This window comes from Myiozetetes cayanensis, unplaced genomic scaffold, assembly GCF_022539395.1.
Source record: "Myiozetetes cayanensis isolate MyiCay16 unplaced genomic scaffold, myiCay2020 scf10, whole genome shotgun sequence".
Lineage (NCBI taxonomy): Eukaryota > Metazoa > Chordata > Aves > Passeriformes > Tyrannidae > Myiozetetes > Myiozetetes cayanensis.
The window spans coordinates 16935706-16958180 of record NW_026086605.1 but is presented as its reverse complement, the minus strand read 5'-3'; the positions used below and the strand labels follow the sequence as shown (position 1 = coordinate 16958180).

Here is a 22475-nt window from a genome sequence, read left to right as displayed (position 1 = left end):
AAGGCAGCAGTAGCTCTGCTGCATGAGCTGTCCAGACAACAGAGAAAGGATCATTAGTTAAATTACTTCTGAAGAAAACCAGTTAGTAACCTGCTGTGAGAAAGCTATTTTACTGTTAGATGCCTGTGGGGCCTTTATTTGTGTGCCCTCATATTGTGTGCAGTAATAGCATTTCAGATGTCTTTAAGGTTTTAAGGTCTTAATCATGCCCACTCCTCCACACCAATGTAATCTTCCATTCAGCTGTTCTGTTTCCAGTCTTGAAATTGTTCAAGTCATGAGGTGGATCTGGAAAGTAAGTAAAGTTCCCACTGGGCATTTACTGGTGAAGTGAGGTAGGAGACCCCTTCAGCTAAGTACTTATCTTGAAGACCAAGGGGCCTGGCCAAATGAGGCAAAGAACTGAAAAAGAAAGAGAGAAGGATGACCACTCACTCTCCTGGCTGGATTCCAGAGTGGTAGAACCTGAGATATATTTAGTTTTAACCCCAAGTAACCTTGATGTTGAAATGAAATCTTGTGTAACTTCATCTTAGCAGCAATAGTGAGCATTTATGTAAAGTAAAAAGGACCCATTTTTTAGTTATAAAGAAATTGATTCAATCACCTTAAAATACAAAAAGGATAACTTTTAAATGTATGTCTCAGATAGCTAAAATCCCCATGACATAGGATTACCCTATACCCTCAAAAATATTGCCATCTAAAGGGGAATTTATAAGGTATAGGGCATTGGCTGTACTGGCCCAGTACACCGTGGGCACATGCCATGCAAAATCATCACAGTCCCAGGTGAAATACCAGCACTATAATTTACTATTTTTAGGCAGTAAGATTACACTACTGTGGACCCATGACCTTGAGAGAGTGACCACAGGGCAACATTTCAACAATCAAGGTATGTTTGATGCAAGAAGAAAACCAATAATTTTCTGGAATGAGTGGGAAAATTATTTTCTATGCATTCATAAAGACATAAATTATGGTTATAAGGCTTTCTATAAACTATATAGAAGAAACATCTCAATTGCTTGTAATAACTACAAAAAGAAGTGGATCACAAAAATACATACATAAATAAATGTTATATTGCCATACATTTATGTCACTCAACTGTGGTGGAAACCAACAAAACTGAACTTGCTAATATTTTCCCATCCTTTAAATGTATAATATTAACAATAACAAAGCCTAACAATATACCATTCTATCAATTAATAAATATTTTTTAAAATTGCTTACCACATTTAGTCAGGTAATAAATAAAAAACTAGAGACCTGTGGCAGAGTCTTAAAATGAAGCTAAATTAATTACTTTTAACTCAGTTTTGCAATTTAGTTTGTTCTTAAAGACAGTTCAAACATACAATTATTTTAGAACGTTTTGACCATTCTGAGTATTTTAAGTTTTGTTAGGCCCAATTCTTCATTAAATTTAAGGTATAAAAGGCTTTTGTGTTGCTTTGTTTCGATCTCAGAGGTCTGATAAAGAGATTCTATTTTCAGTTTACTCATGGAACAAATAAACTAAACTGATGCCCCTTAAGTGAGGATTAGTGCCTTATATGCAATGTGTCTGCCTACTCCACATTCAGGTAAATGTCTAATATTATGATATTTTTCTTTTACAAGCAAAAATATCTTTGGATGGAGATTTTAAACCCTGCTTGCAGGAACATAAAAATTATCTTAATGGAGCACAAAACTTTTTTTCTCCAAAAATATCCCACACAAAATGTACTCTACTCTTCTTGAGACATTATTACTGGTAACAGTGAGCCATAAGGTGTTGGATAAAACATCCCAAAGGAGAAGTTTCTAGTTGTCATGTGTTGGATTAGCTTTGTGATAACTTATGGTTAGTAGGATAACACATAACTGTGTTCACGTCTCATAATCCGCCTTTTAAAAAAAAAAGTATATTTATTTTTATTGGTTTTTACTGACAATTTGTGATAATTTGTGTTGGAGTGTGACTCTGGCAACCACTTAAACTTGTTTCCTACTTTGTGTCCCTCAGTTAAAACCATGCATAAATATATTCTTCGCAATAAGTCTCGGGATTTTAATGTTTTCATATCTGATTTTAATTCCACTGTAATGAAATTCCTTCCTCTCATCTCAATTTCTCTTCTGAATCAGTGCCATGGACTACTTTTCAGCAGGAGCCTTCCATTAGAAATACTGAAATTTACTGGATTTGATAATTATTACTTCGTGGTGAAACTAAAACAAGTTCTTAAACAAAGTAACTGTGTTTCTTAGGCTCAAGTCAAGAATAACAAGGGTTTTTTGGTTGGTTTTTCGGTTGGTTGGTTTTTCTCCCTGGCTGTGAAACTAACTGTTCCAAGAAGCCATCATTTGAATTGTTGAGAAATTGCCTCTCAAAGATCTGTCCTGAAATAACAGCTTGAGAGGGACATCACAACTTGCCAATCTATGTGCAAGTATGTGGAATAGTGCAGTAACAGCTTCTAAAAAACCATTGCATTTGGTTGCTTCTTTGCTTTCCTTCACACTGTCTGCTCTGTATGGTATTTGCATTGTATAGACAACAACTAATTTAGGTATCAAAATAAAAGTATAGGCTTCTTATGCCATCAGTGAAAAGAGTTACAGTGCTTCAGAGGGCAATTAAGAGTTGCATCACTGAGAAACCTGCCTGCTTTGTTAATTACTTGGAGGCCTGGATGCTTCTGTTAAATGCCCAGGATAAACTGTGAAGATGTCTGAACCTCCACACAGCCTTTTTTTTTTTTTTGGCTTTTAATTGGAATAGGAAACAAATACTGAAATTTGTTAAAATAATTGTCACTTGAACTGCAATTTAAGTGCATGGAGTGTTATAAGTTAGTATAAGAATTTAGACAACTCAATTCCAATTAAACATTGATAAATTTATTAAGCAAGCGATAATAAAGCAAAACAGCGCTGGGTGGCCTGGAGGGCAAGTGCCCTGCCAAGGCACACACCACCATGTAGTAAATGTCCCCTTTTTATACATTTTCAAGTCCCAGGTTTTGAATGCGATTGCTTTGAGGCTTGAGTTCGTGGCTCGTTGTTAAGTGGTCATCTGGCATTTGTCAGAGATGAAAGGTGCAGTTCTTATCAGTTGTAAATTTTACTGATACTGATACTTGTTTGTTTAGCAAGATGTCTGCAATTATTTTTACTGACACTTGCTTGATTAACAGGATGTCCATGAAACTTATCTTGTTGAATTATAACAAAAGTTCTTTATTCCCTCATACACATAAGATTTTATGAACAAAGTTAACCCTTCTATTACATGGAGAGTATCTTGCTAGTTGTTACTCCTCTGTAAATGTATCCCTCTAAGATTATTTTTCAAGAGAATTGTGATTTCCCTGTTACTACCCCAGTCAGTTCTATGCAGATTATAACCTAAGTAGCTCACAATTTTATTTTTTTTTTCAATTGGCTTCAGGAAAGTTGAATATGCCGTGGTTGGACAGACACTCTAGTTTGCCTTTAATTGCTTTTAGCATTTTCATATTATTGTCCCTATTTGAGATACAAATGAATCTGTTCTGCTGGCACCCCTAGTCAGTGCTGATCTTTGGCCTTACTGCTCCTCTGTTGCTTGTGGCTTTTTTACTAATAACAAATAAGAACTTCCCAGGTCTCTGCCATGTTCCCATGCTGGCACCCCATGTAATTCTGCTTTGCATGTGTGCAATCTATGCTTTTAAAAATCTCTCTGTCAGCCTGGAATGTTCCAGGCACTACAGAAAAACAAACAAAAGCTCCCTTTAAGCCCTCTAGACATGTTTTTGTCTAGCAGTCTTTGACAGCAAAACTGGAATAATTTTAAATAAATCACAAGGGTCCTGGACTAAAGGCTTTTTTTTCTGCATAATCTAGTTTACGTGAACTCTCATACACTTACCCGTGCTTCTAATGCCAGGATCACAAGCTCCTCCCTACCACTAAAAAGAATCTTCTCTAACTGCTGTCACCACAGCTGGTCACCAAGCTGATGAAGAATTATCTTGGTTGCTGAATACAGAGATACAGTATTTTGATAACTAAATCATCCACTGTTACACCTCATAAACAACTCACAATCTATCCCCATCTCCTAGAGGGACCACCTGGCTCTGTGTTTGCTCCTCTCTGCAATGCTCAGTCTCTCAACATTTCACCATCTCCATGTCTCCTTTTATTATTTTAAATCCCTTTATTATTCCAGAACAACATTTTATATTTATTCCACTTTACCCCCATCTGCTGGTAAAACAAAGGTGGCACATATAACACACCACTAACTACAGATGACTGGCAGATCTTGTTTAAGGTGCATAGCCAAAGTACTTGATGGGTAGAATAAGAAAGGGAAAGGAAAAAGTTTCTTAAAAGATCCACTGCTAAACATATTCACTGCTTTGATTTTGTTGTGGGCTCATATTTCTTAAATTAATCAGCATCTCTTTTCGTTTAGAAAAAGTGGCTTGCTCTGAGAAAGTTTCTATTTATAGTTGATAAAAAATTAGTAACAAACAATAGATCCCTTTCACTTCTCTCCGAAATTTACTCTTTATAGCAATGTTTTACTATTTCCTGATGTTTAACATTAATTACCGCTGGTTTGGGTTTTTTTTCCAAGTCTCATCTGGAAATACTTCAAACGGAGTAAATTTAAAATCATTTTCCTTTTGAAATAAGCTAAATTTCTGAACTCTTAAAATGTTCTATTTAATTCTAGTGTTTTACTTTCCTTCCATGAGCAAGGCAAAGCATTGCAGGGACCACTTAGAAAGAGCTGAGAAGTCCTCATGACATGAAGGGCTGACAGCTGAAAATCCTGAATCTGATGGACTGCCTTGTAGATTGGCATGGACAATGTCTCTTGCCATCAGTAAACAGTCTCCTAAGCAGAAAGGAAAAGAGTTAATTTTAAAGGCTGCCTTAGTCTGTCTATGCCCAGCAGTCCCTCTATTTCTTTATTATTCTACTTCTTTTTCTATTTATTTTTATTTTTTCCTCTTATTTTTTTCCTCTTTTTCTGCTTTTTTATTTTCCTCCCTCTTTTTCTCCTTTCCTCTCCTGCCCTCTAGCGACCAACCAAGCATGTTCCTAAACAAACTGAGCACACTTCCAAAATACTTTGTTTCTATGAGGCCAAATTACGCCACTGGGATAAATGAACTGCAAAGGTAGAAGCCATTGGTATATTACAAATTACACTAAAAGGAATAACAGTCAAATGTTTCCAAGCTGTTAATGGCTGAGCCTCTCGGGGGTGTTGGTAACAGGTGCCTCTTGAAAAATCTCTACCACATGGGATTTGGCATACATTTCAGCTATGGTTTTCTAACTATTGTACAGAAGGTGGAAGAAAAACATTGGATTTTACAGATTATTTTCTCATAACATAAATAAGTATATAAATAAAATAAAAAGTAGGGATTTTTTACTTGATGTGAATCTCAAAAGTCACTGTGAAGGCTATTAATACACCAGTCCTAAAATATGCTGAAAGTGTTTGACTCAATGAATTCAAGGCTAATTGAATCCTGCTCTTACAGTATAATTTTTTATTATTATTATTTTGTTTTTATTCATAGATACCTGCCATATTTTCAAACTCAAGCTATCAGGAAGACATACTGGAAAAGGAAGTCAGGCTATAGATAATTTAGAATAACAGCATCTTTGGGGTAAAGTGATGTGGAAAAAATGGGGAGTTTGTTTATTTTAGACCATGCTCTTTATAATCCTTCTCTTCTTCTTTCTTTTTTTCCATTAGCACTTGATAATTCCTTTAGCCAAGGAAAGAAACAATATAGTGAAGTAGTGAAATAATTGTTCCAGTTTTAAATTTACTTCAAAGACCTGGGGAGCAGGATGTGTTTGTATTTACACAGGTATTTACACTTCCACAGACTTTGAGATACACAGTCTAGATACTTTTAGATACACACTATGTCATCAGTTTTGAAATGAAAACAGCTAAGTTAATGCATTTACTACTTCTGCTGTAGGCCTGGAGAAGGGTTTATGAACTCAAAAGCTTGTATATTTTTTCCAGCAAAACTGATGGTGCTAATAAAGGATACAAATGGCAGCATTGCAGGTCTTGTTTTCAGCCTGTGGAGCCTGCACGTAGGAAGGGAAGTTTTCATCATGCATGCTTTGGAGAAGCTGGGAATGTCTGGGACGGCTGCAGGCCTATGAGACACATTTGATGACAGTTTATGTTGGAATATTATGGCCCCATGCAAAGCAGTGGATGAATTATGTATGTGTGACAGTGCTGATCAAGGGCCTCTGGCCGTAGCCTGACTTTTCCCTGCGTGCTGAGAACAGCTTGTAATTTAAATGAAGACACAGAGAAAAGCCAGTGGGATTACAGAAAATACACGTGACCAAGGCATCGTGTGTTTGTCAAAAGTAAGTGGTTTCTGTCCCTGTGCTGGCTGCATTCTTCTGTCATACTGCTACTATGTGTAAATCAGTAAACAGTGTGAGGACACAGACACAGGCACTGGACCTTGATCTGCTGCTATAGCAGGGTGTAGGCCTGGGACAGTTAGTAGTGTCCCCCACCAAAAAAATTCCTGGGCATAGTTTATGTAGTAGTACGAACCAGGGAGAGGCAATTTGGATGTAACCGCCCTGTTTCAGGGACAAGGATGTTTTTAACAGAGTGTAAATGACTAAACTATACAAATCTGGATCTCTTTCCATGTTCTCAGGCCATTGATTTTCCTAGTGTAACAATAGTCTGCAAGTTCAGTTGGGTTTGGAGGTACTTATCTCTGCATTTGGAACTGGAAGCCACTGACTCTATTCAACTGTCTTTTACAAAAGTAAGCATTTTAATATGTCATGAGTGGAATATTCAGCAACTGAATCCTGTCAGTCCCATCTATGGTCAGGCTTTTCCATCAAGCTGGCGAGGGTTGCTAGCAGGAGGTGCTTTCCATTGTCTTCCAAAACCTTGAATTGTCAGTCAATTAACAGTATTTTCTGATACCTGTTTTTCAAGATTAATAAAGGAAACTACATCATTTATACTGTATAATTTCCACTGCATAGTTATTATGCAATCTTAACTTCCTTTCGAGCCACAGTACTTTGCTATGTAAGTAACTGTGCAAGCATCATGAAGTTATTAGCACCAAAACACAGTCTTACACATTTTACAGGGAGGGGAAAAAAAATCCCTGAACAATCATCACCTCCTAGTCTACATTTAATAACTGTAAGCAGCACGAGCATATTTTGGAACGAATGCGGGACGAATCGCTAGTGCTGTACTTTTTACGCTCATCATCATCGTCCCTGACGAAGGAGAGGGCAGCGGGTTAAAGACAGGCCGTCGTGAGTCTCTGTTTGCCGCTGCTTCCCCCCGGCTCCCAGGACGGAGCGCAGGAAGCGCCGCCCGCACCGCCGGGGAGCGGCCTCGCCGCGGGCCTCACGGGGGGCGGGGGCTCCGCCGGGCGCGCCTGCGCACGAGGCCGGCGGTGCGCGGATCCCTCCGCCGGGCGCAGCGCCCGCGCGGAGCGTGTGCGGGGCCGTGCGGGGTGCGGGGGCCCGGCCCGGCCCGGCCCGGCCCGGCATGGCGGGGCGGCGCTGCGCGGGCGGCGCGGCCGCCCTGGCTGAGGCACCGGGATGCGGCGCCGCGGCCGAGCCGGCCCGGGAGCTCTTCGAGGCCTGCAGGAACGGGGACGTGGAGCGGGTCAAGCGGCTGGTGCGGCCCGAGAACGTGAACAGCCGCGACACGGCGGGCAGGAAGTCCAGCCCGCTGCATTTCGCCGCAGGTACCGGGCGGGGGGAGCCGGGCCGGGCCGCGGGGCAGCGCCGGCAGCCTGGGCCGCTCGGGTGGGCGGAACTCGGGGGGCCGGGCCCTCCATCGCTCCCCAGCATCACCCCCCAGCATCGCCCCCCGCCGCGGCTCTGCCCGGCCCCGGGGCCCGCTCGGGGTCACCCACGCGGTGGGGGCTGCGAGCGGTACAGCGGTGTCTACCCTCGGTCTATTTCCTTTTCCCATTTAAAAAAAAAAACAAAAAAACAAACCTCAGCTGGCCGTGAGGACATCTGGAGCGGGGTTCTGTTCGTGTTGTGACACGTGAGCTCCGACAGGGACACTTGTCCCAGGTGCAGTTCTCATGGATTTCGGCAGGCCTGCGCGTTTTTGGAATTGCACCCATGAAGGTGCCTGTCAGATAACACAGTTTCTAAGGTTTTTGCATTCTTATCTTTAACAAATGGACTTTGTTAATTCAGGACTTGAGTACGCAAACAACTGACGTCACAGAACAACTGCTTTCTCTGGCAGCAGGCCAGAAGATTGCATCCCACCTTTTCAGACAAAGACCTGACTGTAACTTGTTTTCATGTTGGTGCTTTTGATTTGATTACGACCTTAGCTGTAGGACCCCAAGGCTGGCAGGCTGCAGAAGACAGCAGCTTCCTTTCGGCTGAGCAGCATGGATAGTAACAAAGATGTTCGTTTCTTTACTGAATTGTCTTAGAAAAGATTTCTACTTAAGGTGTCCTTTCTTTGTGTCAAGAGGTCTTGATTCAGACCTCAGAGGTCTAAGTTTTTGAAAACCTCCTTAGGACAGCAGCATTTCATAAATGTAAAAAACTTGATCAGTAAGGGAGCACAGGAGACAAAATATCCTGTCAGAGGAAAACAGTTTTGCAGCTATTCTTTTATATGCAGCAGTCCTACCTGTTCACTAATTGACTGAACTTCTACAAACAAATATTTATGTTTTAGAGCCTTTTGTAGAAGTGAGGGGGTTTGTTTATTTGGTTTTGGTTGGTTTGGGCTTCCTTTGGGTGCCTAAGGTGTTTCTCATTCAGTATAGTGATCTAGTTTCTCTCTCTCTGGACAGGAGTGATCCGTCTTGACTTTAAAGAACTCCTGATCTATAGAAAGATTTTTCTTTAGAAAAATGCACAGCAATAAGTTCATGTAGTTGTTCAACTTCTAATGTTGGTGTGTAAATGGGAAACACCATTGCCATGCTTAAGTGTTCTCCAGACCTGATACAGAGAAATTAATTCCTCCTCTCACCGGACTGTAGGAGATGCTGATAGTTTCTAGTTAACGTGTGGTATAAAATATTTGTGTTATTTCTGGATTTAACACTCCTTACTGCCTCAGGTCAAACTCCACTGCTGTCAACCCACCTGCAGTAGACTCCATGTGAAAGGTGGTCATAAAGAACTCTCAAACTTGGGAGTTACTGTTTTTGTTTCATTTTGCCTGTACTCCATTACTCATAGTTGGAGTAATACTAACTTCTTTTGTCTTCTGCCTCTAAAAGAATCACGTTCCAGGAAGTGAAAGCAAAAATCTCTTGTATTCCTGCTTTGTTTATACTAGTTGGCTTGGTATTCTTAGAAAATACGTTACAAAACTTTTCTGACTATTTTCTTTCAGTTTTGAGACTTCTTATATGGAGTTGAAATACACTGATAGGTTTTGTATTGCCCTTTTTTCCTTTTTTAGAGTGCCATTCTGGGGTCTGGACTTGGGTTCTATTTTTTAAGTCTTTGCACCAAGCAATTTAAAAAAAAATAAATAAAACAAAGTCTTCTTTTTCCATGTGTCATTTTGTAAAGGTGGATTTTAAAATAAAGTGTATTAAAAAAACCAACACTACAAGCTCTCCCTGGGCATATGTTATTATCAGAGATAATAAATATTGGGCTTTTGGGGAAGGTTGCTCTTAGGATTTTGTAGTACACAACTCTGTGTGTGGTAGGTAGGTTGTACTGAAGCTTCAGGCAGGAGCCACCACCCTTCACAATAAAATGGGCTCCATCCTTTCCCACCATAACCTGCATATACTTGCTAGAACCAGTGTTCTTCTCCACAGTGTGTGTTAAACTTCAAAGTATCACAAGGCTTTAGGGACTTGGCAGGTACCAAAATGCCATTACTGCAATCTGAAATTCATCAAAAAATATGAACGGCCAGGGTGGGGAGAAGAAGTGAAGCTCAATTCTTTCTGTTGCCTTCTCATCTCATCAGTATTAGATGAATGTCAATTATGGCACACGGTGACAAAATATTTTTTTTATTATATACAGTTAAACATTTCTATTATGATTTATAATCAGGAATTGTGAGCTAAAAAATTGTAACTTGTCAGGGAACAAGTGCAGTGAGGTGTTCAGTTGTCACAGATAGTAGAAGAGTGTCAGGTGGAGATCCTGAGCCGTCCTTTGCAATAAAAAAATTCAAGCGTTCATGACGGTAAGACAGTTACCTTGCATGGTCACAAGCTATGGTCCCGCTTAGGTGGTCTTTGTATAAAAACTCAAGAGCAAAAGAAAATCCCCACCCCTTAAAAATCACAATGTTGTGGTTTGAAACAGTTTTTGCAGCAGCTGACTAATGGTAAAGAGGAACTAATACAGGAGATAGTGGCTGCCTGCCCTGTGTCAGCAAAGGTTCTCCTTGCTTTCCAGTCTCGGTGAAAACAACACAAGGAGAGGCCATTGTGCGGTTTGGTCATTTCCTCTGTACACATGCATCCTTTAGAATGTAATGAGAAAATAATTCTCCTTCCATATATGGTGCCCTCTTGTACAGATGCTTCCACAAGGAAGTAAGGAATCCCTGCTGTGCACCCAGTGCTGGAGAGAAGTCACAAAAATTGGTGTGATGCAAATGAGCCCATCTCAACATTAAATTAGATACAGGTAGTTGCGGGGTGTTGCTGCACTGTGGAGGCATTTTTGGAATGGATGCAGGCTTTGCACAGAGAGAAGCTGCAGGCTGCTCAGGAGCTGTATCTGATTGAACCTCTGTACTAGATAGAGGAATCTGGGTGAATTCTCTGTGCCTGTTACAAGGTTCACTACAGCTGGTTTTCAGTTATGGAATTGATTCATGCTAAGGTTGGCATTTTACCCTCAAAAACATGGCTGTATGTCAGCCCTTCGAGGGATAGGAATGCCTTGTGTACAAGAATGAGTGGTTTTGTTACCAGATGTGTAAATTCTGGATGAAGAGTTTGGTCAGAGGCTTTTCTGACATATTGCAGCAGTCCTGGAAAACGTTTTTTTGGTACTAAAAAAAATACCAAGCAGTCTGTCGTCAAATAACAGCTTTGACGATGTGTTTGCAGAACTCTGGCACTTGCAGAAGTCTCATTTGAATAGATTCTCAAAAGAATTTAGTAAATTTTGAGTATACATTCAGACTAGAAGCAGAATTTTTTAAAGGCTTGAAGATGTAAGAAAAAAATCAGGACACATGTAAGAAAATAACAGCATTTATAATACCTAATAGGTATTTATAAATACTGGTGTTTATAATACCTCGTATTTTTATATATATATTATACCTAGTATTTATAATATCTACATAGGAAAGCTAAATATATTTAAGAACGAGGAATACACTGCATATAATTTAATATATAGAACAATATGGGTGCATGGGTATATGTACAGGTACTGATTTTTTTTGCAGCAGCAGCAGAAATATGCATGCATGTGCAGTGAATATGGCTTACTGTGCCAGTGCAGATAAATGGGGTTTGCATGGATCCAGTTCTTATCCCAAGCGTGCTGAGCTCCCATTCTCTCTTAGGGCAGGCAGGGTGAGTAGGTGTCATATTGAGACTCAAAAGTGATTTTGCTGTGCAGTCTGTGGTTCTGTTGTAGGCAAAGTGCTAATAAGCTTTGTATTATTAGTATTGTTTTGTATTTGAAAAATTGAAGCACATCACCAATATAGCCTTGTGACTGTTACTTGAAAACATCTTGAAGTTCATTCTAGGATTAAAAAGTTTCACATAAACTGATTTTTATAATAATGATGAATTTGTGGTGAATGTGGTTCTTTACCAGACTTTTGGGGGAAGAGGAGAAAAGTTAGAATTTAACTACTGCTTTTCTGAATACTTTTCCTGGCCTCTTTCTCTTTGACATATATGTTTATATGGTCTCTTATCAAGTAGGATCGAGAAATTGCTTAATAATGGCAGTGGAGTTTTTTTATGAGGTTCGGATGGTGACACTGGAAGTGCCTCTTGCTCCAAGAGAGGGATTTACTGAAGTCAATTTTAGTGAAGAACATACTATGAAAAGGTTGAGTCACAACTAAGCTAAAACTAAAAGTTCAGTTGTAACTGAAATGTTGTCCCTTCTTTTATGCTTTGGTGGCTTTGTCACTGAAACACTGTGTTGTTATCAGGAATATACATAATTTCTAGGTTATGGGTGCAGGAACCTACACCTGTCTGCTGACATTCCACGATGATTTGTAGCAAAGTTTAAATTTGCTGCAACCTGAGTATCAGTGGTGTTGGCAACTGTATGGTTATTCTGTCTGAGGGAAAAGCCCAAGACTTCATCCCCACCCAGGTCTTGATCTCTGTAGGCAAACAGTTCTAAGTCAGACAGTTTAAAGAAAGGAAGGTCAAGTCCTGCACACATGGGTTGTTTCCCAGAAGGTACTTGACAGAAGACTGATACGTACCAAAATATGGCTCTTACTGCTGTAATAGTCCTGAGACCCACGGAGACATTCGTGGAACATTTGAGGGATTTCTGTAGGCAGTGACCTTTGCAACATAACCAGATGGGCATAATGGCTACAAGCAGAAGTCCTAAAGCTTTCTGGCCTCCTGTGGAGATACTGGAGGAAACAAGATACAGCTTGTTGTCCTACTTTATTTGCCATTAAAAAAAAAATGCAAGATTCAACTGAAATTGAAAAATAGTACCTATAGAAATGCTTTATAAGAGGAATTACCTAATTTATGATATATTTCTAAGCCCAGATGTACCAGTGGGCATATTTTTTGCTGTCCACTAACTTGAATAACAGGCTTGTAAAAAAGTGCCTGAGAATGTATAAAAGCATTTTTGTTCTTCAGTCTGGATCAAATATTTATAATAATTTTAGACATCACTGAAAATAGAGAGTATGAATATGTTTAAATTATGGTTGTGCATACTCTTATAATAAATTTCTTCGATATAGAATGGTGTCAGATAAACTTCCTATGTCCCTAAGGGCTTTCTTAAGTGATTATTTCAAAGATGGAATCTGTGTACACTTCTAAGCTAATTATTCCTTGGAAAGCAAATAGCCATGCTTCTAGTGTTAACCTGAGAGTAGTGCTGCCTACTTGCTTCTTTTAGGAAACAAGAAACTTTATTCTGTAAATACTTTTCTTGTTACGTGAATATTTTTTAAAAAGCTTAGAATATGAATCGTAAATAGAATCATAGAATTTTTTTAGTCCGAAAGGACCTTGAAGATCATGTAGTTCCAACCCCTCTGCCATGGACAGGGATGTCAGTCACTAGACCAGGCTGCTAAGGGCCCCATCCATCCTGGCCCTGAACGCTTCCACTTTGGACGCTCCATGCATTGGCTTGAAGCCAATCTCATCCTCACTGTTCCCAGGGCTCATCCATTGCTCCATACACAAACTGGCAGTGGGTTGGCAGAGTATCACGTAAAATATTGTTCAGTTTATTAACCATATAAAGTGACTAAAAAATAGGTTTTGTTGTCACTGTTCTGTTCTTTTTGTTACATTTTAAGGAAGCTGTTGACTCGTGGGAGCCCTGTTCATTGTTCCAGTAATCTTGACTATTATTTTTCTACTGATTTTAGTCTAATTTTTAAAGGTTTCAAAAACAGCGTTAGTGTGTCAAAACTCTTTTGTAAACAGTGGCAGTTGTGGTTGTTATTTAGAGCGGTTACTGCTATTCAAGTTTGTTATTTCAATCTGTACATGTGGAACGTGGAATTTTCTTACCCCATCCTGACACCTTCTCTCCCTTTTCCCCTTCAAGGTTTTGGTCGGAAGGATGTAGTTGAATATTTGCTTCAGAGCGGTGCCAATGTCCATGCCCGAGATGATGGAGGCCTTATTCCTCTTCACAACGCTTGCTCTTTTGGTCATGCTGAAGTCGTCAATCTTCTCTTGCGGCATGGTGCAGATCCTAACGCTCGGGATAATTGGAATTACACTCCCCTTCATGAGGCTGCCATTAAGGGCAAGACAGATGTCTGCATTGGTAATTTTCTCCCACTCTTCCTGTGACTGACTCATTTGTTTTCACTGTGAAAAATCCAGAAGCTTTTAAAGACCATTTTTATTCTATGAAGCTATGACTGGTGTAAGGGTTAAAACTAAAAATCTTTCCTAAACGTGAATTCATATGTCACTTCTTACATGTCACTCTTTTTGATAATTGCCGATCTCTGAAGGTTCACATTGACATGGAAAAGGAGCTATAGAGTGATGTGATGGAGCTAAATTCTGTTCTATTTCAGCTTAGACTCTTACGCTGCCTTCTGCTACTCACAATGCAATGGAAAGAAAAAAACTGATTTTAATAAAGGATTCATTCTGTCTATATGTAGCAGCTGTGTTAAATTAGTTAAGATGGAGCTAAACTTCAGTTATATTGACCACTTTTTTGCCTACACAGTTTCTAAGAGGAACTTCTTAAGGAAGAGGTAGAAAGTTAAGATACGTGGTCAAGAAACAAATTTTTTGATTGTGTGGTTGGCTCTCCTTTGCTTTAAGGAGCACATCCAGAGAGAGCTGTATATATGATATTGCCTCTTTGGCCTGAGTATGAGTGCAGGATGCACTGCCTGGGTACAGTTTAGGGCACAGTTGCTTGTGGATTTGGATCAGCTTGCTCTGGAGCTGATGGAAGTTGCTACTGGTTTTTGTAGTGTATCACAGGCTCTCAGCTGAGATTGCCTCTTGCCAGTCTGTTGTTGTTCCCTTTCTGCTCCACTTTTTTCTCATAAAATGTGTGTAGACATGTTTCACTGGATAAACTGTTCACAGATAACGTTAGGGAAATCTGACATGAAAAATCTGAAAAGGAAGTTAGGATCAGGAACTGGATGTTTCTTTTGTTGCTTGCAGCTTACAGTAGTGATGTATCTCACAAGCCTTGTCTTGTGGAATTGTTTTCTCATGGAAAACTTTGGCATTTTTGTAGTATTGTTGCAGCATGGTGCTGAACCAACCATCCGGAACACAGATGGAAGAACAGCTTTGGATTTAGCAGACCCGTCTGCAAAAGCAGTGCTGACTGGTAAGTGATAGTCTTTAGATTACTTTATGACTAATAACATTTGAACTAATATAATTCAGTAGTTTGGGTTTTGTCTTTTTGATACTCCTCTAACTTCTCCTTGGTTTATAATTCTAAATAGAAATTCCCTTATGGCCTTCATCATCTCAGTCATGGCATATGCTCCGGATAGTTTATTGTGCTAGTTCAGTAATGACCTGTCAAATAGTTTGGGTTGAAAGGGACCTTAAAGAGCATCGAGTTCCAACCCCGCTGCCGTGTGCAGGGACATCCGTTAGGCCAGGTTGCCCAGAGCCCCATCCAACATGGCCTTAAACACTTCCAGAAACAGGACATCCCCAGTTTCTCTGGGCAGCCTGTTCCAGTGTCTCACTGCCCTCTGAGTAAAGAATTTCCTCCTAACATCTAATCTGAATCTCTCCTATTTTAGTTTAAAATCATTTCCCCTTGTCCTGTCATTATGTGCCAGTGTAAATGTGCTGGGTCTGGCTGAGATGAAGTACAGTTCCCCATAGCAGCCCTCCCAGTGTTGTGCATTGCATTGGTAGCTAGAAAGGCGTTGATAATACACCAGTGTTTTGGCTACTGCTGGGCAGCACTGACACACCATGCTTCCCACCCCCAGTCAAGAGCAAGATCCTGGTAGGGGACACAATTGGGCCAGCTGACCCAAACTAAGAAAAGGGATATTCCATACCGTATGATGTCAACTCAGATATAAAAGCCAAGGAAAGGAGGAGGAGGGGGGGCATTTATTGTTTCCAGTGGCTGCCTGCTGAGAAACCACTACACATGCTGGAGCCCTGCTCCCCAGGACGTAGCCAAACACCGCTCGCTCTTGTGGAGTAGAGAATAAACCTCGTTATTTTCCTCTTCTCTTGTGCGCACACAGACTTCTGCTCCTGCTTTAGTAAACTGCCTTATCTCAACCTATGAGTTGTTTCCCACCTTATTCTCTCTCCCCTGTCTGGCTGGGAAGGGGAGTGATAGAGCAGCTTGGTAGGCACCTGCTGTCCAGCCAAGGTCAACACCCTACAGTAAAAAATCGCTTTTCCTATTTTCTGTGAGCATCTTTTAAGTACTGAAAGGTGTGCTGTTAAGTACTTCTAGCACTTGTATTCTCTAAAATTTTGGAAGAGGAGGATAAGTAGTGAATTTCACATATAAAGATACTTATTTGATCCCTAAAGAAAGCCCTTTTGTCTTCTAGGTGAATACAAGAAAGATGAACTCTTAGAAAGTGCCAGGTATGTAGGTTTGGAAGATATCTGGAATTATATTTTCAAAATTGTATGCAGTTAATATATATATTGTCTTTTGAGCTGTCATTCCATCTAGATGCTAAGCTTTGGCTATTTTCTGTGAATAAGATTACCAAAATCGTTGTGTAAATGCATTTTTTTTTCCTTTTAATGCTGACAATACAGAGGTGAATGCATTGCTTAAAATCTGCTGAACATTATAGCAATGTAAAATATAAAACCAGAATAAGCTACTAACAATCAGGATAAAAATATTTCTGCCCGTTTCATGTCTTGTTTTCCAGGAGTGGGAATGAGGAGAAAATGATGTCTCTTCTTACACCTTTAAATGTTAACTGTCATGCAAGTGATGGCAGAAAGGTATTTTTGTTTAAAACCTCATTTAAAATTAGTTCTCTCTTATACGTTTCACAGTCATTGTTTGACCAGATTTTAAAAATGTTAAACATAAAATCTGTCTATTTTCTTCACTGTATGTGGGAAAATAAGACTCCACCTCTCTAGCAGCCAGATGATTTATTTGTTTGTTTGTTTTTAATCTTTAAAGAACTATGTAGGTATTTCTATCTAGGAGCAATAAACAAACACTTTTTCAATTGAAACTTTGGCTTGACCTTCATATCTGCATTGATAAAGAAACAGGGCCATTCCATAGATTCTTACTGCTGTCAGAGATACAGGCCCCTTATTTGCCATGCACCCTAGGCAAGTGAGCTGTTCATAGCTCTAAGTATTGGTAAAGAAATAACATAAAAATGTTCAAAATCTCCACTCTCAAAAATCTCAAGTCTTCTGGGTCCAACCTGTGGAAGGTTCAGATTATTGAGTATCAATTTTTGGGATCCTTGTTATCATTAAGTATGTGTATTCATTCACCTAAGTTTTGATCTAATTAGCCTTTTTTGAGTCTTTGTGGTGAGATATTGGGGTCTCCAAAACACTGATGCATCTCTGTTTTCTCATCTTCTAGTTATGAGACTCATCCTCTAGGAGCTAACCTAGTTCAGCAGATGGGTTTGTAAATGTGCAGGATAAGATTTCTCCTCACTAATTTGTAGCTGTGCCCTTAGTGCTGCTGATGAGAATGCTTGGATGCATTCTCTAGAAATCATCACAGATCTGTCTGCTCTGTGGAGGACGAGAGTTTGGAAGAGAAGATTAAGTTTCCCCCACATCCCACTAAATTACTGCACTCACAGATGTGGATAACAATTTCTGTTGATAATTTCTAACTTACTTTATTGATTGGCAGGGAGACTTCTTCATAATTTATTGATTCTAATGCCCCCCTTACTACCCTATTCACAAGGGATATAGTTTGTGCCAGCAAAGTGTTTCTAGTTAGGGTAGGCTAAAAGACAAAAATGAAATGTAGGACTCAAAAATCCTTTAAGAGGGCCTTTGTTGCCCAAATGTATTAGTGATGGAGTAAATTCAGGGGTTATGTTGACTTCTAGAGTAGTCAGTAAACAATGAACATAGCTATCAAATATCTGAATTCGAACACTCTGGGTTTTTTTTATCTTGTAAATCTTTAAAGACTTCAGTATTTAGTACTGTTAACAAGTTTTGAAAAAAAAATGAAATCAACCCTTGATTTTGTGTTACTGATTACTTCTACCTTCTTTCATTTCAGTCTACTCCATTACATTTAGCCGCTGGGTATAACCGTGTAAAAATAGTACAGCTCTTACTGCAACACGGGGCTGACGTACATGCCAAGGATAAAGGGTAAGGTTCCTTTTTGCTTTTGTCCAGAGTAAACAGAATTTGTTAAAAAATAGAGATGAAGTAAAAAACAATAATGCTGTTTTAACCAGGAATTCTTTCAACTTGAGGCTGTTCTGTCATCTTTAACCTTTCTGTTATGACAAAAATGCAACTTGATTAGTTTTCAAGCAAGGAGATATTACAGCAATGTTCTTGTGAAAAAGATATAATTACAGTCACTCCTGAACATTCCCTGCAGGTAGTTCTTCCTGCTTAGGGTTTCAAGTCTGAGTGAAACCAGTTCATCTGCAGTGAGACAATGCAATTAATTTCTCATCTTCTGATGATTTTAGGTGTTTGTTCTGATAAATGCTGATGGGATTTTCTGATTTCTTCTCCAGCTTCTTATTTTCCCTCAGCTTCATCTGATCATCTCTTATATTATATTTGTAAAATGTTTAAGGTGCAGCATAATACCATGTGCAATGTTATGGATGCATTTAGAATTGAAATATGTGTACTAAAATAATCATCCTTCTCCTTTTTCTTCTGTATAGAGATTTGGTGCCACTTCACAATGCCTGTTCCTATGGTCATTATGAAGTAACAGAGCTTCTAGTAAAGGTTGGTCTCTGAAGAGAGGAAGTTAAATATTATTCAATAAGAGTGGTTTATAATAGACTAATGTAGGTTGCATATTTTTTTGTACTTAGATTTACACAACTTCATGATAGATAGCTTTTGCTTTACATGTTAGTGATTATTAAGCTGAAGCTACAGAATCTTCTGCTTGCAAGGAAGCTTTTTCTTTATAAATGTGCTTTCTGTTTTTAACTCTTTCTGCTCCAAAGTTGAATGTTTTTGTACCAGGAAGTAAGTACTGCTTATCTCAACTTTCTACCCTTACCAAAAAATTCCACCAAAAGAAAACCCTAAAAGCCAAGTGATATTTTGAATTTGACAGTAGAGGAATATTTCAGAAGGCAAAGTAATAAGAGATGTTTTAAAAAAATTGGTAAAGATAGTAAATGTTTTTAAATTAAAGAGTATTCAGTCTCTTGAGGAAATGAATTTTATAACATCAGTTCTGGCCCTGAATTGTAGCCTTCACCCCAAAGAAAGAGAAACATGTCAATCTTCCTAACAGAATTGAACTCCTGTAACTAAAGTGGTTTATCTGGATTATGTTAATCTTGAAGATAAGTATGAAGCACAATCAACTAGTGGCTTGAAGATGTGGCCTGCAAAATAATCTATGTTTTCCACCAAGGGAGTTTTGAACTGTGTCTGTTCTCAGCTGCCACAGCAAATCCAGATCATTATACTGAGAGTGTTCTGTTAGATAACTTCAGACATTTGGATGCTCAGGGAATAGCTCTTGTTCCATCTTGGATGACTAAGCCCCTCACTAATTCCATGTATCTTTCTATTTGTTTAGCAAAACATTAAATTAAAAAAAAATATGGAAATAAGCATGTACTTTAGTAAGTATAAATAGTCATGATATTTTTACTTCAGAGACCAGTTGTAAAGTGAATTTTTGCAATGGTGGTACTAGACACAAAAAAACACTACTGTGTGTCTTAACTGTTAAAGTAGAGTTGTATTCCATGTTGGATTTCTCCTCCACAGAATCTTGAATTACTTTTTGCAAAGCCATACAGCTTTAACAGAAGTGGTGGGAAAAAGCATGTCCTATTAGACTTGATTACAGACTGAACTCGAGGTGCAGTCAAAATGTTACTGGAGAAGAATTCCACATACATTAATCATCCAAGGCCATTACTTGCAGAACCTTGTACTTAAATGTGATAGGTTGAAAATTAGTGTCTTGGAAACAGTTTGCATATAAGCATTGATTTTTATTTTAACAGTCTACTGTGTTAAAACTAATAACCTTGTCTTTTTCTAACGATCTGGTTTTGATACTGCATCTTTTTTTACCCCTTTCCCTTTTAAGCATGGAGCATGTGTGAATGCAATGGATCTGTGGCAATTCACCCCTCTGCATGAAGCAGCTTCTAAGAACAGGGTGGAAGTATGTTCTCTTTTGTTAAGTTATGGTGCTGACCCAACACTGTTGAACTGTCACAACAAAAGCACCATTGATTTGGCTCCAACACCCCAATTAAAAGAACGATTAGCATGTGAGTATAAAGTGAGATCAGTTCTATAGTTACAGCTTGTGATGTGTATTTAGGTTCCCTGGACAGTGACCTGCCAGAAATCAGATTTAGAAAATGCTTACACTTCCCAAGCCATTGTGCAGTATTGAACGGTACATTTCACTGTTTATAATTTGAGATTGCTATATTTTCTGAATGTAGGCATTTAAAATAATTTTACTGTCAGTTTTACAGTCATGTGGTTGTGATGGGTTTTGTAGCTTTTCTTCCCAGAATACATGCATTCCCTCACGACCTTGCCAATACACTGTCATTTTCCTTACTTGCTCCTGTCATTGCATCAAGATTGTTGAAATACTCGTTTTTATTCCACAGTGTTTTGTTTGAAGAAAAGAAAAGGATAACTGTTTAGAATGCTGACTATATTTCAGTATGCCACAAACACTGAAAGTTCAAAGAAGTTGATGAAAGGCATTGATTTTTGTCCAGCAAACTATAAAGGAGTTGCAAAGAGTGACCTCAAATTCTGTTCTTGAGGGGTCACACAATAACTTTCTGACATTGTCAGTAAATACTTCATTAGACTTCATGTTAGCATCTAAAAATGCTTTTCCAAAGATAGGTCAGAAGTAGAGATTTATATATGCTTGAATTGGTACATATGTGAACAGTAGAAGCTATAAAGTGGTGAGTGAAATAGCTCTTGTTCAGCCAGTTTGGATGTCTCTGGCTTTGGTTTAGAAACAAAGCAAAATTCATACAGTGTTTTGACTTCACTAACAAGTTCTGTCAAGTGATGTAAAGGCTTGACTCAGAGTTGAAAATGTCTGTACCATGGTCTGCTGAATAAAATGAATAGTTTTGTCTAACTGAAAGAAACAATTCTCTTGATCCATCTCAAGCCAACCTCATAACCTTCTGCTATGTGTTTATTTGTTTTTAAAGATGAATTCAAAGGTCACTCACTGCTGCAGGCTGCAAGAGAGTCAGATGTAGCTCGTATAAAGAAACATCTGTCTTTGGAAACAGTGAACTTCAAGCATCCCCAGACACATGAGACAGCATTGGTAATATCTCAGGATTTATTCATGATTTTGCTTATATTGTGGCTGGTCTAAGCATACTAGGTAATAGTTTAGAAATAAAAATTTCGATGTCGAAGAGTGTAATTCAGACCAACATGGAATATCCAGTGTCTAGTTAAACAAATAACACTGATTAATATTTTGTTCCTAAAGTTAATGTTAAGAGTAACCTAAATTGCCTTTTTAAGTTGTCTAAATGACTTTTTTGTAGAACAGTCTCATTTTAAGCAACAGCAAGCTATGTGTGTTAGCTTTGTTTGTAAAGCTTGATGGTTTCCAGCAATTATTGGAGAGGAAGCTCTGGAAAATACCAGAGTAAATCCAAAAGCCCATTTGGAATCTTCCAAATTAATAAGCTTCTGCACGTTTTGGGGCTTTTTTCTGTTAACTTTATACACCACCAGCTCTTAATTGCCAACTGATCAGCAAGCAATAAGGCCTTTATATTGCTAGATAGTTGTTAATCCTAAATTTTTTAATGTTCACAGCACTGTGCTGCTGCATCTCCATATCCTAAGAGGAAACAAGTATGTGAACTGCTGCTGAGGAAAGGAGCCAACATCAATGAAAAAACAAAAGAGTGAGTGGTTTCAAATGAATATTCCTAAGTGTTTGTTTAGAAGATTTTGCAAAATACATTTTGAATTATTCCTTTTTTTTTTTTAAAGCTTCTTGACTCCTCTTCATGTGGCATCAGAAAAGGCTCATAATGATGTTGTTGAAGTAGTTGTGAAACACGAAGCTAAGGTATGAGTATCATGGGGGTTTTGTTGACATTTGTGTACTATATAGGTTTTCATACCATGAGAATGGACATCTAAGTAGAATGGCTTTTCTAAAATAATAAATTTTGGAAGGTTCTAGTTTTATACACTTCAGGTATAGGCTATCAATCTATCAGTACAGCCTTACACATGGAGTCGTTGTTTTAAATGAATGTTTGAAATTCAGTTGTAGTTCTCTCTGTGAGTGGAAAATTTTTAGAGTGTCTTACTCAGTGCTTCATTGTCCAGCAGTAATAATGAAATGGGTAAGGAAAAAAAGTAGGGGGTATATATGAACAGCAAGAGCTAGGCTGAACTGTGTGACAGATAGATTTTACATGATGTTGTGTGCAATAAAAATTACAATGACCTCTGGAAATATGCTTAATATTTCCTTTTAATTAAAGTAAGATGAATACTTGTGAAGTGCTCCTAGTCAGCAATGAAAACACTTCT

General features: G+C 38.7%; 2 protein-coding genes across 2 annotated transcripts in view; one reads left to right on the top strand and one right to left on the bottom strand.

The window, feature by feature from the left end:
- Positions 1-8200, bottom strand: part of PPP1R3C (protein phosphatase 1 regulatory subunit 3C) — a 28337-nt gene extending 20137 nt beyond the window's left edge. Inside the window, exon 1 of the mRNA XM_050335230.1 lies at positions 8044-8200. Coding sequence (XP_050191187.1) covers positions 8044-8177 — 134 coding nt within the window. The 5' untranslated portion in view covers positions 8178-8200. The remainder of the gene's footprint in view (positions 1-8043) is intronic.
- The window catches only part of TNKS2 (tankyrase 2), a 28255-nt gene continuing 13236 nt past the window's right edge, over positions 7457-22475 (top strand). Inside the window, exons 1-11 of the mRNA XM_050335217.1 lie at positions 7457-7787; positions 13807-14031; positions 14977-15072; positions 16283-16319; positions 16619-16694; positions 17971-18065; positions 18602-18668; positions 20005-20191; positions 21116-21237; positions 21744-21835; positions 21924-22002. Coding sequence (XP_050191174.1) covers positions 7586-7787; positions 13807-14031; positions 14977-15072; positions 16283-16319; positions 16619-16694; positions 17971-18065; positions 18602-18668; positions 20005-20191; positions 21116-21237; positions 21744-21835; positions 21924-22002 — 1278 coding nt within the window. The 5' untranslated portion in view covers positions 7457-7585. The remainder of the gene's footprint in view (positions 7788-13806; positions 14032-14976; positions 15073-16282; positions 16320-16618; positions 16695-17970; positions 18066-18601; positions 18669-20004; positions 20192-21115; positions 21238-21743; positions 21836-21923; positions 22003-22475) is intronic.